The sequence below is a fragment of the Schistocerca piceifrons genome, chromosome 5, assembly GCF_021461385.2.
Source record: "Schistocerca piceifrons isolate TAMUIC-IGC-003096 chromosome 5, iqSchPice1.1, whole genome shotgun sequence".
In the NCBI taxonomy this organism is placed as follows: Eukaryota; Metazoa; Arthropoda; class Insecta; order Orthoptera; family Acrididae; genus Schistocerca; species Schistocerca piceifrons.
Window position 1 is genome coordinate 346141287 of NC_060142.1, and position 15373 is coordinate 346156659.

The 15373-nt window shown below is 40.7% G+C and overlaps 1 protein-coding gene across 6 annotated transcripts in view; it reads left to right on the forward strand.

Moving 5' to 3' along the window:
- The window catches only part of LOC124798130 (hemicentin-2-like), a 1906233-nt gene that overhangs the window by 1697633 nt on the left and 193227 nt on the right, over positions 1-15373 (forward strand). For all 6 annotated transcript variants that reach the window (XM_047261391.1, XM_047261390.1, XM_047261394.1 and 3 more), the window contains one exon: positions 7923-8057. In XM_047261391.1, coding sequence (XP_047117347.1) covers positions 7923-8057 — 135 coding nt within the window. The remainder of the gene's footprint in view (positions 1-7922; positions 8058-15373) is intronic.

Consider the following 15373-nt stretch of genomic DNA (forward strand, 5'->3'; position numbering starts at 1 on the left):
GCCATCACGAGGCAGAGAAAATCCCTGACCCCGCCGGGAATCGAACCCGGGAACCCGGGCGTGGGAAGCGAGAACGCTACCGCACGACCACGAGATGCGGGCAGCTGTTATGGTCACTGAGTATCTGGACACATGGCATCGATATGTTCACTGAGGATTTAACGTAAGACCGAAACCTCTCAGAAATTTTTGTTAAGTCGGTTGATAGAATTGTACTTTCGGATTCTCTGAACACTTCCAGCACGACTATCCTTATGCTAATTTTGGAATTGTACAGTTTTTGCTCGTCTGTGATAGTCTGGCTACTTTTAAATTGGCAGTGAAACTGTATTTAGTAGCAGCTTTCTAACACGATTGTCGAACCCCGGCGGGTCTTTTCTGGCCTCATAACTTTCTGTGGCACATGCCTCTCTAAAGCGTGTTGTAAATTGCTCTTGAACTTTTCCCACAAATACGAAACATTGTTAGAGCTGGAGATGAAATTTTCGTATTGACCGCTCAGGTAATATGAAATCTGTTTGTTGTCGCTCTTGCGAAACATAAATATCTTCACAACGTTCTTTGTATTGCGATTTGCAGCCGTATTCAGTCATGCTGCAACTGTCTAATGTTCTACACCGAGTCGATAAATTTTGGTCTGTTTGTCACCAGCAGATCTAAGAACACCATGTGGCGCCATTCGTCAGCAGTCCATGTTCCCGGGCAGCACTCCGTTTGTGTTGTGGTGTTAACAGCACACTACTCGTGGAACGATAATTTCCCAGTCCCTGTGCCGCTCTTTTCCGACAAATGATGCTGGAAGACACAGAATGTTGCGAGGCGTCCGCTGCTGTTCTCGGATGGCACACGGAGAGGCTGAGGGGTTGCGGTACGCTTGGTGCACAGTACGGCGATCCTCCATCGTGGTGCCCAGACGTGATCGATCAGGATCTTGGCGACGAGTACGCCTTCTTCCACGTCACCATGCAGTCCAGCATAGGACATCTGTCACATCCGAATGTACCACAAATCTGAGTACTGCCGATTCAACTGGAGATACGAGTTTATCTCTCACTAAATGAGCTAGTGATCGTGTAAGATTTCTTTTGAGCTAAAAGTAACTACCCATAACCGGCCGCTGTGGCCAAGCGATTCTGGGCCCTTCAGTCCAGAACCACGCTACTGCTACGGCCGCAGGTTCGAATCCTGCCTCGGGCATGGATGTGTGTGATATCCTTAGGTTAGTTAGGTTTACGTAGTTCCAAGTCCAGGGGACTGGTGACCTCAGATGTTAAGTCCCGTAGTAGTTAGAGCCATTTTTTAACTACCCATAGTCAATTGCTAAGTCTCAATGGGTCCGAAACTACTCCTTTATTGTAACTTTTTTTTCGGTACTCAAGCAGATGTGCAGCCGTAAAATATCTTCCACTCCATTAGGCCTTCTGGTACACCAACCGTATGGAGCATATTTGAAATAAAAACAGTTTTGGATGCAGTTTATTCTTTTATTAAGAAATCTTTTCGCCCTCTAGGACATCTTCAGATTATCTTAAAATTTTCCTTTCACAACATTAAAAAAAAAGAAGATTCTGTGCTATATTGTTGAAGCATGCGTTGAAGAGTTGAATCATTTGAACCCTGAAAGATCCCCTTCCGTTTACAACATTTTATTAAGGTGTCCACCAGTTCATCTGATTCTACACGTGCTTAAATGTACCACAGATCTCTTTTATGGTTTCTTGAAATGTTGTAAAAAGGCAAATGTTAAGATAATATGAAGAAGCCCCACGAAGGCAGGACACTGTGTTAATAACTGAATAAAAACCTCGACATTTTTTTAGTTAAAAAGATGTACAATCAGCATATCAGTTTTCTGAATGAGATTTTCACTTTGCAAAGGTCCCGAGTACAAGTCTCGGTCCCGCACACAGTTTTAATCTGCTAGCAAGTTTCGTATCAGCGCACACTCCGCTGCAGAGTGAAAATTTCACTCTGGGAACATGCCCCCGGCTGTGGCTACGCAATTTCGCAGAAGAGCTTCTGTGAAGTATGGAAGGTAGGAGACGAGGTACTGGCAGAATTGAAGCTGTGAGGTCGGGTCGTGAGTCGTGCTTGGATGCCTCAGTTGGTAGAGCACTTGGCCCCCAAAGGCAAAGGTCCTGACTTCGAATCTCAGTCCGGCACACAGTTTTAATCAGCAAGGAAGTTTCAGGCCAGTTTTCTGTTTGCGAGGCAATGTGCAGGTAGCTGCCCGTAGCGCGTTGCACTAGAAAGACGGTTGTAATGTCTCTTGCAGCGGTCTCTCCCTGCGATATTTTCAGAAATTTTATAAATTATATAACTCAGTATATATCTCGAAATATCTCTTCTTATCTTACTGATTCCTAAACTTTAATACACGATAATTATCAATGGAAAGTAGTTTCAAGCCCTATTATTCCTTGGAGCGTGCATTTACTCCATGGATTAGCTTCTCTGCTATCTATGTTATCTTTTATGAAAAGAATAATTGAGATCTTGCCGATTAACCGTGAAAGAACGAAGATGTATATGTATGTATTGTTGAGCTAGTCGCCATCTTGATGAGATTCTGTATGAGAAGGAATTTAATAAATGAACTAAAGTAAGTGTGTTCGCGTATTATTTAACTGATTATTATAGACAGTGTCTGCTTACTACGCTGTGTTGCACGGGATCAGTGGGGAACGTCTGATTTACACTGGACGAACCTGCCGTTTTGTTCGCTCAAGATATCCAGATTATTACTTTCAATAAATGGGCTAATACACTCTTACCAGTAGATCTCCGGTCTTCCCCATGTGATAACCGAAAGTTAATAATTGTTATAAATGTTTTCAGGAGATCGACTGACAATTTTCGTCGCACCGAGACTTCGAAATTGCTCACTGCCTTATGGAATTTAAGTTAAGCTCAATTTAATCAGGATAGAACAGTATTGAACTGTGTGAATGTGATAAGCCTGCTTTGTAAATGAAAATTCCCTTAATTTACGCATGTTTTTTACTATCCTGATCAGTGAAGCTAAATCAGGCCGGTGTGAGAGAGGTTTTTAAATTTCAGATCCCACAAAAAAATATTAAACGGTGACCTACATAGACGAAAATCTGTCCTGGGTCGGAGAGCACAATGTCTGCAAACGCCATGTGGGGTCGCGGCACAGACTTTGCGGCCCCCATAAACAGCGGAGTGGACGCGGCTAACTGAGACTCGTCGTAAGTTCGTGCAGGAGACAGTTAAAGTTGTGCTGCGAGTAGTTTTCTCTCCGGAATGCCTTTGCTGCTCAGAGATGCTACCACATGGTAGGACTGTTCTGTCCTTTTATATCAGTTTCCTCCGTGCGTAGTGTGCCCTTTCGACTTCGGAGCACAGGAACTGAGATGTTTGTATAATCTTTCTCACAGAATCTAAAGCTAAAGTACAAAAGATATATCATGATTTCTCTTTCTGACAAGAAAACCCTCCAGATCACCCTGACATGTACAGTTCGATTTTAATATTCAGGTTTCATTCGAGTCGCTGCAGAAAACTGTCACATGTATTAGTTACAGAGTATCACACGGCACAACTACTTCTTGGAATATAGCGGTTAACAGTTCAGGGATAATAATTTTGAGGATGATGTTGCGCCTACGCTAACACACGCCAAATTGTACTTAAGTGATGAGAATACCAAAGTCGGTGTGCCGTATTGGGGCCTCTTACTCCACGAACGATGGTCTTACCGAGTGAGCTGTTCCCGCACGAATTGCATCCAGTCCTCAGGGTCAGTATTCCATTGCCTCTCTGACACGTTCCAGATTTCAAGTAGACTTTCCAGCGTACTAGCATTATCAGCAAAAAGCAGCATGTGCGTTCGGGTCCCAGTCCGACACAGTTTCAGTCTTTCATAAAAATTCAGACATCGCATATCTCCTGCTGCAGAAAGAAAGAATCGTTTTTCTAACATAATCGGTTACAAGTTTTTAGCATGCACTTGTTGCCTTCATACTATCCTTCAGTCGTGTCGCACTGGAGATACAGTACCATAAACCCATAATGTCATCGATTTAGATGAGAGAAAACTAGAGTAAACTCTAGTTAATGTAGATCTAATTGTGAAACTGATGTCACTAACTTTCATTTTCGGTAGATGAATTCATTGCTACAGTCAGATTAATACTATTACGCTTCTACTAATTACTGATTTTTCGTTGTTTTTTCTTCAGTTCCGTAGACGATAAACATTCTGAGTAACACAGACTATCGATTCATTTCAGTCACGTTAAGAAATAAAAACCAACAACCAAGCCGGCCGCAGTGGCCGCGACCGCTACGGTCGTAGGTTCGAATCCTGTCTAGGGCATGGATGTGTGTGATGTCCCTAGGTTGGTTAGGTTTAAGTAGTTCTAAGTTCTAGGGGACTGACGACCTCAGAAGTTAAGTCCCATAGTGCTCAGAGCCATTTTTGAACCAACAACCAATTTTTTCTTTGTTGGTAAGGTGGGAACAGAAAAATAGAGGGCACTGTTTCCAACATCCTCAGGTGCTTCACTGTACACAAGGAATAAGAGAACGCCACGCCATGAAACAGACAAGTTAAAGGGATAATGTCTGTGTCTACTTACAGTCAAAAGATGAAAATTTCTTATTAAAGCTGATAAAGCCATTCCCAACATTTATATCCTGCTATTTAAAACTTCTGACTCACGAATGTGCGAGCGTCTATGACAAAATGTTTTGGGAGCTAAGGCCATTCCGAATGTGAAAAAGAGCCCAGTAAAAATGTCAAAGCAGCACATAGTAGGTATTAAAATAATTTATAACAAAAATAATTACAATATATTTACATCCCGCTATTTAAAACTTCTGACTCACGAATAGGTGAGCTCCTATGACAAAATGTTTTGGGGGCTAAGGCTATTCCCAATCTGAAAAAGAGCCCAGTAAAAGTGTCAGAGTAAGAACATAGTAGGTATTAAAATAATTTATAATAAAAATAATTAAAATACGTTCCAAAAACGTCGCGTTTGTAACATTTAAAGAGAAACGGCTCTCCATAGTGTAACACTTCCCTCCGTTGTAGGCAGTATGTGGAGGAAGCGTTGCTGTTACCGGCGCCAACTAACCGCTATCTGTAGCGAGGCCTACATGGAAAGCTGCGGATGCGCAGTGTCGTAAACATTAAGTAACCAGATATCGTGACGGAAACCCCGGGGGCTGGCTACACATTTTAAATTACCAAACTGCAATAATCAGAAATAATACGCCTTCTTTATGAGTCACGTAAGTCAGAATTACTGTGACAACTAATTTCAAAAGGCTTCCTGATAGTATGTGTGATCCTATATACCAGCACTATCCGCTGCAGTGAGTGTCCTTACAATTAATAAAATTGTACACAAATAAAAGCCTTTTACATTAATAAAAAACAATGGTAGAGCTGGGAAACGTCATTCACTTAAATAGTCAAATTTGGTTAGGAAGTTTCTGTGATGTAAATGAGTCCGGGAGGTGAAGGTATTTTCTGAGGCTCTTTCCAATGCTCAAAAAATCTACAATTCTTCTACCCTTTTTCTCCTGTTGTAGTATTTGAAGATTGGTGGAAACATCAGAGACTGTGTGTTCCGTCTGCTGCAAGTGAGCACTCAAAGCTGACTTCGTACTGGAATTAGCAGTATGCTCCCTAAAACTTAAATTAAAACTCGTCCCCGTTTGGCCTACGCATTTTGATGGTCAGATGTCACAATAAATAATCCCTTTTTGATTCCTCTCTATGTCTAAATTTTGGACGTTATTTTTTGGGACAAATAGGCTGGGTTTTAAACCCATTTACAGTCAGCTGTTTACCTGTTTTCTTAGATATCTTTCCTTAGTAAGGAAACCAATGAAACTCGTATCTTTTACATCTCTATCAAGGGATCAAGGTAGTATACTCGCCATGTAATCTCTGTGCTACATTTGAGGGAGGTCCGTTTTTCTTTTTTATAATAATACTATCAATTTTATGGACGTCGTCTGCTAAACAGCCTTTGGTGTTAGTTACGTACTTAATTATGCGTAACTCTTGCTCAAAAGCTACGTTCTTTGGTGGAACATTATGCGATCTATGCAACATGGAGAGAAATGCTGCCACTTTATGTTGCCATGGGTTGTTCGAAGAACTATGAATTACTGTGTCTAAAGTTGTTGGTCTCCTATAAATATAGTAACTAAAACGGTCACACTTGTAGCGAAATTGACAAATCTAGGAATGGCAATGTTCCGTTCACACTCTGTTCCATGGTAAACTCAATATTCACGTTTTCTTTACTGAGCTCCTGACGAAAATCTTTTAAATCTTGGTGCAACTGATTGTACAGCAAGAAGACGACGTCAACATAGCGACACCATAGTAAGACGCAACTGAAAAACTATTATAATATGGGATTCTGGGTCTGTAATGTATACAAACATCTCCACAGATGGGGCACAAGATATAATAAGTGATAATCACAGGACTTTCAATGACACTTCACAACACGAGATTGATGACGTTTTCGACATTTGGAAAATGGTTCTACAGTTTAATTATTTTGGGTTCGGAGATGAAAATTACGTGCAAATACAGGATTTGGCTATGGGCTCGCCCTCTCTTATAGTTCAGCAAGCAGGCAGTGAAATTAACAATTTACAATTCCTGATCCTCGGCCATAACCAGTCGTCATATCTGAGTCAACTTCAGGAATAAAGCTTTACTACCGCCACCAGATAGCCACCACAACAATCTACACAAAGCTGTCTACCAAAGTACCGATGTATATAGTTTAATAAATTCTTGTCCGCGGCTCGTGGTCGTGCGGTAGCGTTCTCGCTTCCCGCGCCCGGGTTCCCAGGTTCGATTCCCGGCGGGGTCAGAGATTTTCTCTGCCTCGTGATGACTGGGTGAGGTGTGATGTCCTTAGGTTAGTTAGGTTTAAGTAGTTCTAAGTTCTAGGGGACTGATGACCATAGATGTTAAGTCCCATACTGCTCACAGCCAATAAATTCTTATTCAAAAACACAAATTATTGGTTATGGTTCAAAATGGTTCAAATGGCTCTGAGCACTATGGCACTTAGCATCCGAGGTCATCATTACCCTAGAACTTGGAGCTACTTACACCTAACTAACCTAAGGACATCACTCACAGCCACGCCCGAGGCAAGATTCGAACCTGCGACCGTTGTGGTCGCGCGGTTCCAGACTGAAGCGCGTAGAGCCGCTCGGCCACCACGGCCGGCTATTGGTTATGCATACCTAAAAAGTAACAAAAGGAATTCTCCACAGACACTCTCAAAACGTGTTTCCACAAAACACTTTAGGATTAACATAATGAATCCGGATCACAGAGTGTAATTAACAAGTAGAACTGCTCTGTGACAGGCCACACAACCCTCTGGGATTAACATAATCAATCACGCTCACAGACTGTAGCTAACAAGTAGAACTGCTCTGTCACAGGGCGCACCTTGCACTCCTGTGTGCCGTCGATACACATCCACAGCTTGTCCAACAATCACGGACTTCTGTGCAGAATTTGTGCTTAACAAACACAACCAGATCACAGCTAGTATACCACACACTGCAGTATATCAACCATGAAACCACCAATGTGCAATCGTCAGCTACAAAAGCAACCAGCTAGTTCTGCTTTAGGTACACAGAAACCCCTTTTTTCTCTCGACTGGAGTAGCTGTACCTCCAGCCCGGAAGTTTTAGTGGCCAGCAGTACAACAACCAATTATGTTATACCATGGTTCCAGCTTGGTGTAAGGAAAGACCTAGATAATAAAGACTTTCAACTGTGCAACAGCAGCATTGTCTATAGTTCTCCAAAGAAACCGATAAAATTGTTTTAATGTCAAAGAAGTTAGTTTCCTTGTGGTTTTCAGTGTGCTGAGAGTCGCCGTCTTGTCTGGTCTCAGGTCTCCACGGGGACGGGCATCATGTCTCACTTCGTCAACCTGCACATCGTGGTTCCCGAGGCGTTCATCCTGGGCAGTGGTGAGCACCACGTCGACGTCGGCAGCGGCATCAGCCTCGTCTGCATCATAGAGAAGGTGAGTCCAAGTCCTACTCCCTCATTCAGGGGCCGGCATTAGCCATGTCCGGTAGATTTAGAATAAAGAGAGGGAAATTCTGTTAGAGTTCGCGAGTGTCGGGCAGCGCAGTTCCTGAACTAATTTCACGAAAATTTTCAATTATATGCCAGTTTCAGCAACTAGTTTGCTGCTGTGAAAATGCGGGTACTGAAGTATGACTTACGACTCAGGCACGCAACCAAAGATTATGTTCACCTCGTGCACGCTTGTAGCACATACCTAGATGTAAAGACTGCTGGTCTAGCATGATGAACTTCTCCGGTATCTTCAGGAAATCGAGGTTCAAAGTTTTACGAACCTGTTTGAGTACCATAAGAAAGCAGCAGCCGTCAAGTAGTGCCATTAGCACATCAAACTAAAGACGGATCCTCACTAGACGTCAACGGAACGGAAAGTCGGGAGACGACAAAGCCGAGTGGTAGAGTGTTCACCCCAGACGGAACATAAACATAGGTCAGTTCTCTTAGCGTAATAGCGAACGTTGAAAATGAGGACAATGGTACCACCTGTGATACAAATAGTCGGAATACAGATCGAAATTAAAAATCTAGACACAGTAAGTTTTTTTAATGGCCAAAGCAAACTTCATAGCGTATGTTCATTAGGTTGGTCGGGTAAACTGTAGAGAAGTTAAATAATATTTCAAAATACAAACACTTAACTGCTAGCGAAAATATTTACAACCAAACACACTCCACCGCCGAGCTAAAATTTCATTCTGGAAACACATCAAATATTATTCATAAAGGGATACATAGCCCCTGTTTACTTCGTCGTACTTCACGCACTATGTTTTTGTCTTTCCTAGCAGCAAATAACGTTAACTAATGAATATTAGTCCGTCCATTTACGCTTTTATACACAGTGTAAGCGTCAGCTACATTCAGTCTCCCTTATAGAACACTGTGTGGAGAAAAATATTCAACTCGTCAAAAAAAAAAAGAAAAAAATACAATTTGTCACGAAAACAAAGGAAAATAATGAAATAAAGACTAAGATGAAGCAAGAGCACTGAACTCGATTACATAATGTGAGTGACCGCCGCGGAAATCGGTTAACTTCCGATATGTTCCCTTCCATCAAGTGTGAATCGGCCATAAACTACCAAAACAGAAGCCTGCGTGCACTACATTTGGGTGACGTCATTTTTTTTTATTTGTAATCTTCCAACAAACACTGGTACCGCTACAACGTATTGCGTTTCTTCGGAAAGGAACAGTGACAAGAATGATAAACATAGTGGCATTTAATATATAGTATAAGGAATCGTGATAAAATGAACATTTACTTGTCCATCATTAATTCCCATATTGGAAATACAGTATACATTATTCAAAGGACGTATAGCCCGTTATGATTTGGCTATTACATATGCATGAACACATTGATACATAAATGTTCGTATCATCACGATACCTTTACCCCGCCACGAGTGTCCCACAGTGATTATTATTATTATTATTATTATTATTATTATTATTATTATTATTATTATTATTATATTCTTTCTTTTATTAGACGTTACGTCTGGTCAAAAAATGGAAAGTGACGCGGACCTTGATCAAGCGTGACTTCCTTTTAACTGTACGGTATATGTTACATTGCATTTAGGAACTTTCGGGTAATTGAACATGTATCAATAATTACAGATTTCTGTAGTTGTATATATACGTTTGGATGTAGCTGTGTTGCGTTGATGTACTGGTGGATATTATGTGGTATGACTCCTGTAGTTGTTACTATAATTGGTATAATGTCAACTTTATCCTGATGCCACATGTCCTTGACTTCCTCAGCCGGTTGGATGTACTTTTCAATTTTTTCTCCTGTTTTCTTGTGTATATTTCTTGTATTGGGTATGGATATTTCGATTAGTTGTGTTAATTTCTTCTTTTTATTGGTGAGTATGATGTCAGGTTTGTTATGTGGTGTTGTTTTATCTGTTATAATGGTTCTGTTCCAGTATAATTTGTATTCATCATTCTCCAGTACATTTTGTGGTGCATACTTGTATGTGGGAGCGTGTTGTTTTATAAGTTTATGTTGTAAAGCAAGCTGTTGATGTATTATTTTTGCTACATTGTCATGTCTTCTGGAGTATTCTGTATTTGCTAGTATTGTACATCCGCTTGTGATGTGGTCTACTGTTTCTATTTGTTGTTTGCAAAGTCTGCATTTATCTGTTGTGGTATTGGGATCTTTAATAATATTCTTGCTGTAATATCTGGTGTTTATTGTTTGATCCTGTATTGCAATCATGAATCCTTCCGTCTCACTGTATATATTGCCTTTTCTTAGCCATGTGTTGGATGCGTCTTGATCAATGTGTGGCTGTGTTAGATGATACGGGTGCTTGTCATGTAGTGTTTTCTTTTCCCAATTTACTTTCTTCGTATCTGTTGATGTTATGTGATCTAAAGGGTTGTAGAAGTGATTATGAAATTGCAGTGGTGTAGCCGATGTATTTATATGAGTGATTGCTTCGTGTATTTTGCTAGTTTCTGCTCGTTCTATAAAGAATTTTCTTAAATTGTCTACCTGTCCATAATGTAGGTTTTTTATGTCGATAAATCCCCTTCCTCCTTCCTTTCAGCTTAATGTGAATCTTTCTGTTGCTGAATGTATGTGATGTATTCTATATTTGTGGCATTGTGATCGTGTAAGTGTATTGAGTGCTTCTAGGTCTGTGTTACTCCATTTCACTACTCCAAATGAGTAGGTCGGTATTGGTATAGCATAAGTATTTATAGCTTTTGTCTTGTTTCTTGCTGTCAGTTCTGTTTTCAGTATTTTTGTTAGTCTTTGTCTATATTTTTCTTTTAGTTCTTCTTTAATATTTGGATTATCTATTCCTATTTTTTGTCTGTATCCTAGATATTTATAGGTATCTGTTTTTTCCATCGCTTCTATGCAGTCGCTGTGGTTATCCAATATGTAATCTTCTTGTTTAGTGTGTTTTCCCTTGCCTATGCTACTTTTCTTACATTTGTATGTTCCAAAAGCCATATTTATATCATTGCTGAATACTTCTGTTATCTTTAGTAATTGGCTGAGTTGTTGATTTGTGGCTGCCAGTAGTTTTAGATCATCCATGTATAGGAAATGTGTGATTTCTTGTGGGTGTGTTCCAGTAATATTGTATCCATAATTTTTATTATTTAGCATGTTGGATAGTGGGTTCAGAGCAAGGTAGAACCAGAAAGGACTTAATGAGTCTCCTTGGTATATTCCACGCTTAATCTGTATTGGCTGTGATGTAATATTATTTGAATTTGTTTGGATATTAAGTGTGGCTTTCCAAATTTTCATTACTATGTTTAGGAACTGTATCAATTTAGGATCTACTTTGTATATTTCCAATATTTGTAGTAACCATGAGTGGGGTACACTATCAAAAGCTTTTTGGTAATCAATGTATGCGTAGTGCAGCGACCTTTGTTTAGTTTTAGCTTGATATGTCACCTCTGCATCTATTATCAGTTGCTCTTTACATCCTCTTGCTCCTTTGCAACAGCCTTTTTGTTTTTCATTTATAATTTTGTTCTTTGTTGTATGTGTCATTAATTTCTGTGTAATGGCTGAAGTTAATATTTTGTATATTGTTGGTAGGCACGTTATTGGGCGATATTTAGCTGGGTTTGCTGTGTCTGCTTGATCTTTAGGTTTCAGATAAGTTATTCCTTGTGCAAGTGTATCAGGGAATGTGTATGGGTCTGCAGTGTAACTGTTAAATAATTTAGTTAGATGTGAATGTGTTGAGGTGAACTTCTTTAGCCAGAAATTTGCTATTTTATCTTTTCCAGGGGCTTTCCAACTGTGCGTAGAATTAATTGCTTGGGTGACTTCATGTTGCGAAATTATCACTTCAGGCATTTGTGGTATCATCTTGTATGCGTCTGTTTCTGCTTGTATCCACCATACATGCCTGTTATGCTGCACCGGAATTGACCATATGTTGCTCCAGAAGTGTTCCATGCCTGTTATGTTTGGTGGATTGTCTATTTTAATGTGTGTGTTATCTATTGTCTGGTAAAACTTCTTTTTGTTTGTGTTGAATGTTTGGTTTTGTTTCCTTCTATTTTCACTTTTTTGTATCTTCTAAGTCGTTTGGCCAGTGCTTGTAATTTCTGCTTCTTTTCATCTAATTGCTCTATCGCTTCTTGTTGTGAGATTTTACCTAACCTGTTTCGTTTTTTGTCTGACATTTTATTTCTTATAAATTGTGTTAGCTGTCCGATGTCTTTTCTCAGTTTTTCTATTCTGATCTGTAGCCTGTGTTGCCATGCTGGTTTTGTGGGTTTCTTCTGTGTGTTGGTTGGTTCTGATCTCTGCCTAGTGTGTATATTTAGCGTAGTGAGTGCTCCTATATAAACCAGTAGTTGTAACTGTTACATAGTTGTCTTTTCATTTATTTTGTTGTGTATGATTGTGTTGATAGTTGTTATTGCTGTTTCGACTTGTGGGTTATTTGGGGGTCTATGCAAGAATGGTCTAATGTCTGTATTTGTGTCTTTGTATTCTATATATGTCAGCTGAAATTTTTCTTCTATATCTAACATGTGTGTCACTTCGTGTTCTATTTGTGCTTGTTCTGGTGGCTGTCTTAAGATTTCATTTTCCTCTGATTGTTTAATTGATGCGTGCTGTTCTTTGTTTGTTTGCTCTGGGATGTTTGAGTCCATTACTGTATTTTCTTCTTCTTCTGATTGCACATTATTTTGTTATAGTATTTGTTGTACTTGTTGTTTGATATTTTCTAATTCTGACTGGGGTATCCTGTTATTTTTGATTATTACACGGATCTGATCAGCTAGTCGTTGTTCTGTTAAAATTTTTAATTCTGGGTATCTGGTAATAAATGTTGTGTATACTTGTGATCTGTATCTAGTTGTGTTGGTTCCTATGTTTGTTGCTTGGTAATGACAGAAGGTGAGGTGTCTGTTAACTTCATCTGACCATCTCATCCTCTGTCTTTGTTTTCCTTCTAAAGTGGGTGGAGGAAGCATATCCTGCAAAACACCTCTATTTGGATTTAAATCATTTTCCGTGTGGCTAGCAGTGTCGTTATCATTGTGGACGGGCATAGGGTTCAAGCGTCGTCCCCGACCATGACAGCGCTTGTCCGAGGCTTCATTAGTTCTGTCCTGAACCAACTAATCACACTAAAAGGTGGTCAGCCCTATTAGTGGTTTGTTCTTTTCGTCGCCTTTTAAGACTGGCAGAACATACCGGAGGCCTATTCTTTTCCCGGGCCTCCACAAGTTTTATTATTATTATTATTATTATTATTGCTGTTCCTTTCCGAAGCAACATGACTCATTGTGATGATACAAGTGCTTCGCGGAAGACTAGAAAAGAGGAAGGAAATTAAGTGACACGAATGCAGTGTGGACAGACTTACAGTCTCTCTCTTTAGCAGGACGAGCTAGCGGAGCCGTTACAAGGCTGGAGGCTTCATATGGTATCGAACGGGATCGTAAGACTTTGAACCTTCATGTCTTGGAAGCCCTTGAGGAGTGCATAGTACCAGAGCAGCAGTCGTTACATCCAAGAAGGCTATCTGATCAGAAGTATCCGCACACCTATTAGTTGATATTAATATGGGATGTGTCTACCTTTCTCTCTTATGACTGCTGGCGATTTCAGTGGGCTTGAATGTCTCTGGGGAAATGGGTGCCCAATCTTCCATAAGAGCCCAGACCACAGAAGGCAGTGAGGTTAGGCGCAGCGGTATGGATCGCATTCTAGGTTCTAACTCTTCCCAAAGGTGTTCCATTCAGTTCAGATCAGTACTCTTGGCAAGCCAGTCTGTTTCCGGTAGCACGTCCAATGTCAACCCACTGTCCAGCGATGTCACTACCAAGCCTCATGCATCCGGAAGGAAACTTTTCACATTGCAACAGACTTTGCGTTGATATGAAACTTCCTGGCAGACAAACTGTGTGCCAGGAGGAGAATCGAGCAGGGGACCTTTGTCTTCCGCGGACAAGTGCTCCGCCAACTGAGTTGCACGACTCACGACCCGTGCTCCTAGTTTTACTTCCGCCAGTACCTCGTCTCCTACCTTCCAAACTTCACAGAAGTTGTCCTGCGAAATTTGTAGAACTATCAGTCCTGGAACAAAGGAAAGTGCGGAGACTTGGTTTAGCCACAGCCTGGGATATATTTCCACAAACATTCCCCAGGCTGTGGCTAAGCAACGTCTCCGCAGTATCCTTTCTTTAGGAGTGATAGTTCTGGAGATTTGGCAGGAAAACTTCTGTGAAGTTTGGAAAGAAGCAGACGAAGTACTTCCGGAAGTAAAGCTGTGAGGATGGGTCGAGAGTCGTGCGTGGGTAGCTCAGTGGGTAGAGTACTTGCCCGCGAAAGGCAAAGGTTTTGATTTCGAATCTCGGTGTGACACTTAATTTCAATCTTCCATGAAGTTTCACGTCAAGCGTCGCTTAGCACTGACTACAGAAATGTGTGGTTTGTGAGGAGCAACTCGACCATTGTGCGCTCATTCTTTTTAAATCTCTACGCACAGTTATTGTGCTACCTGGACATGTAGAATCACTTTAAAACTCAACAGTGATTCCTTTATTTTATTTCATAAAATTTTTTCACGATAGTGTATATATTATAACATTTCGAAAGATGAGGACCTTCGGTAACCCGTTGGGTGCATGATTCCCTCTTTAGAGCTCCGAGAAATATCAGCTTCTTGCTGTTACTAAACTTTCTCAATTGGCGGGTTGAATAGCTACACAGAGAAAAGTATTAGATTACTCAGGACTTTCATCACGTATTCAGATCGAATGTTTAGGCATTAATGATTTCAAATCAGATTAAAGCCTCACAGAAGTTGTATCGTGCCTCGACCAAATACTGAAATTAGTGTCTGTATCGTTAAGGATATCGAAGTTAAGTAATACGCATCTACATCTACATCTACTTCCATACTCCGCAAGCCACCTGACGGTGTGTGGCGGAGGGTACCTTCAGTACCTCTATCGGTTCTCCCTTCTATTCCAGTCTCGTATTGTTCGTGGAAAGAAGGATTGTCAGTATGCCTCTGTGTGGCCTCTAATCTCTCTGATTTTATCCTCATGGTTTCTTCGCGAGATATACGTAGGAGGGAGCAATATACTGCTTGACTCCTCGGTGAAGGTATGTCCTCGAAACTTCGACAAAAGCCCGTGCCGAGCTACTGAGCGTCTCTCCTGCAGAGTCTTCAACTGGAGTTTATCTACCATCTCCGTAACGCTTTCGCGATTACTAAATGATCCTGTAAC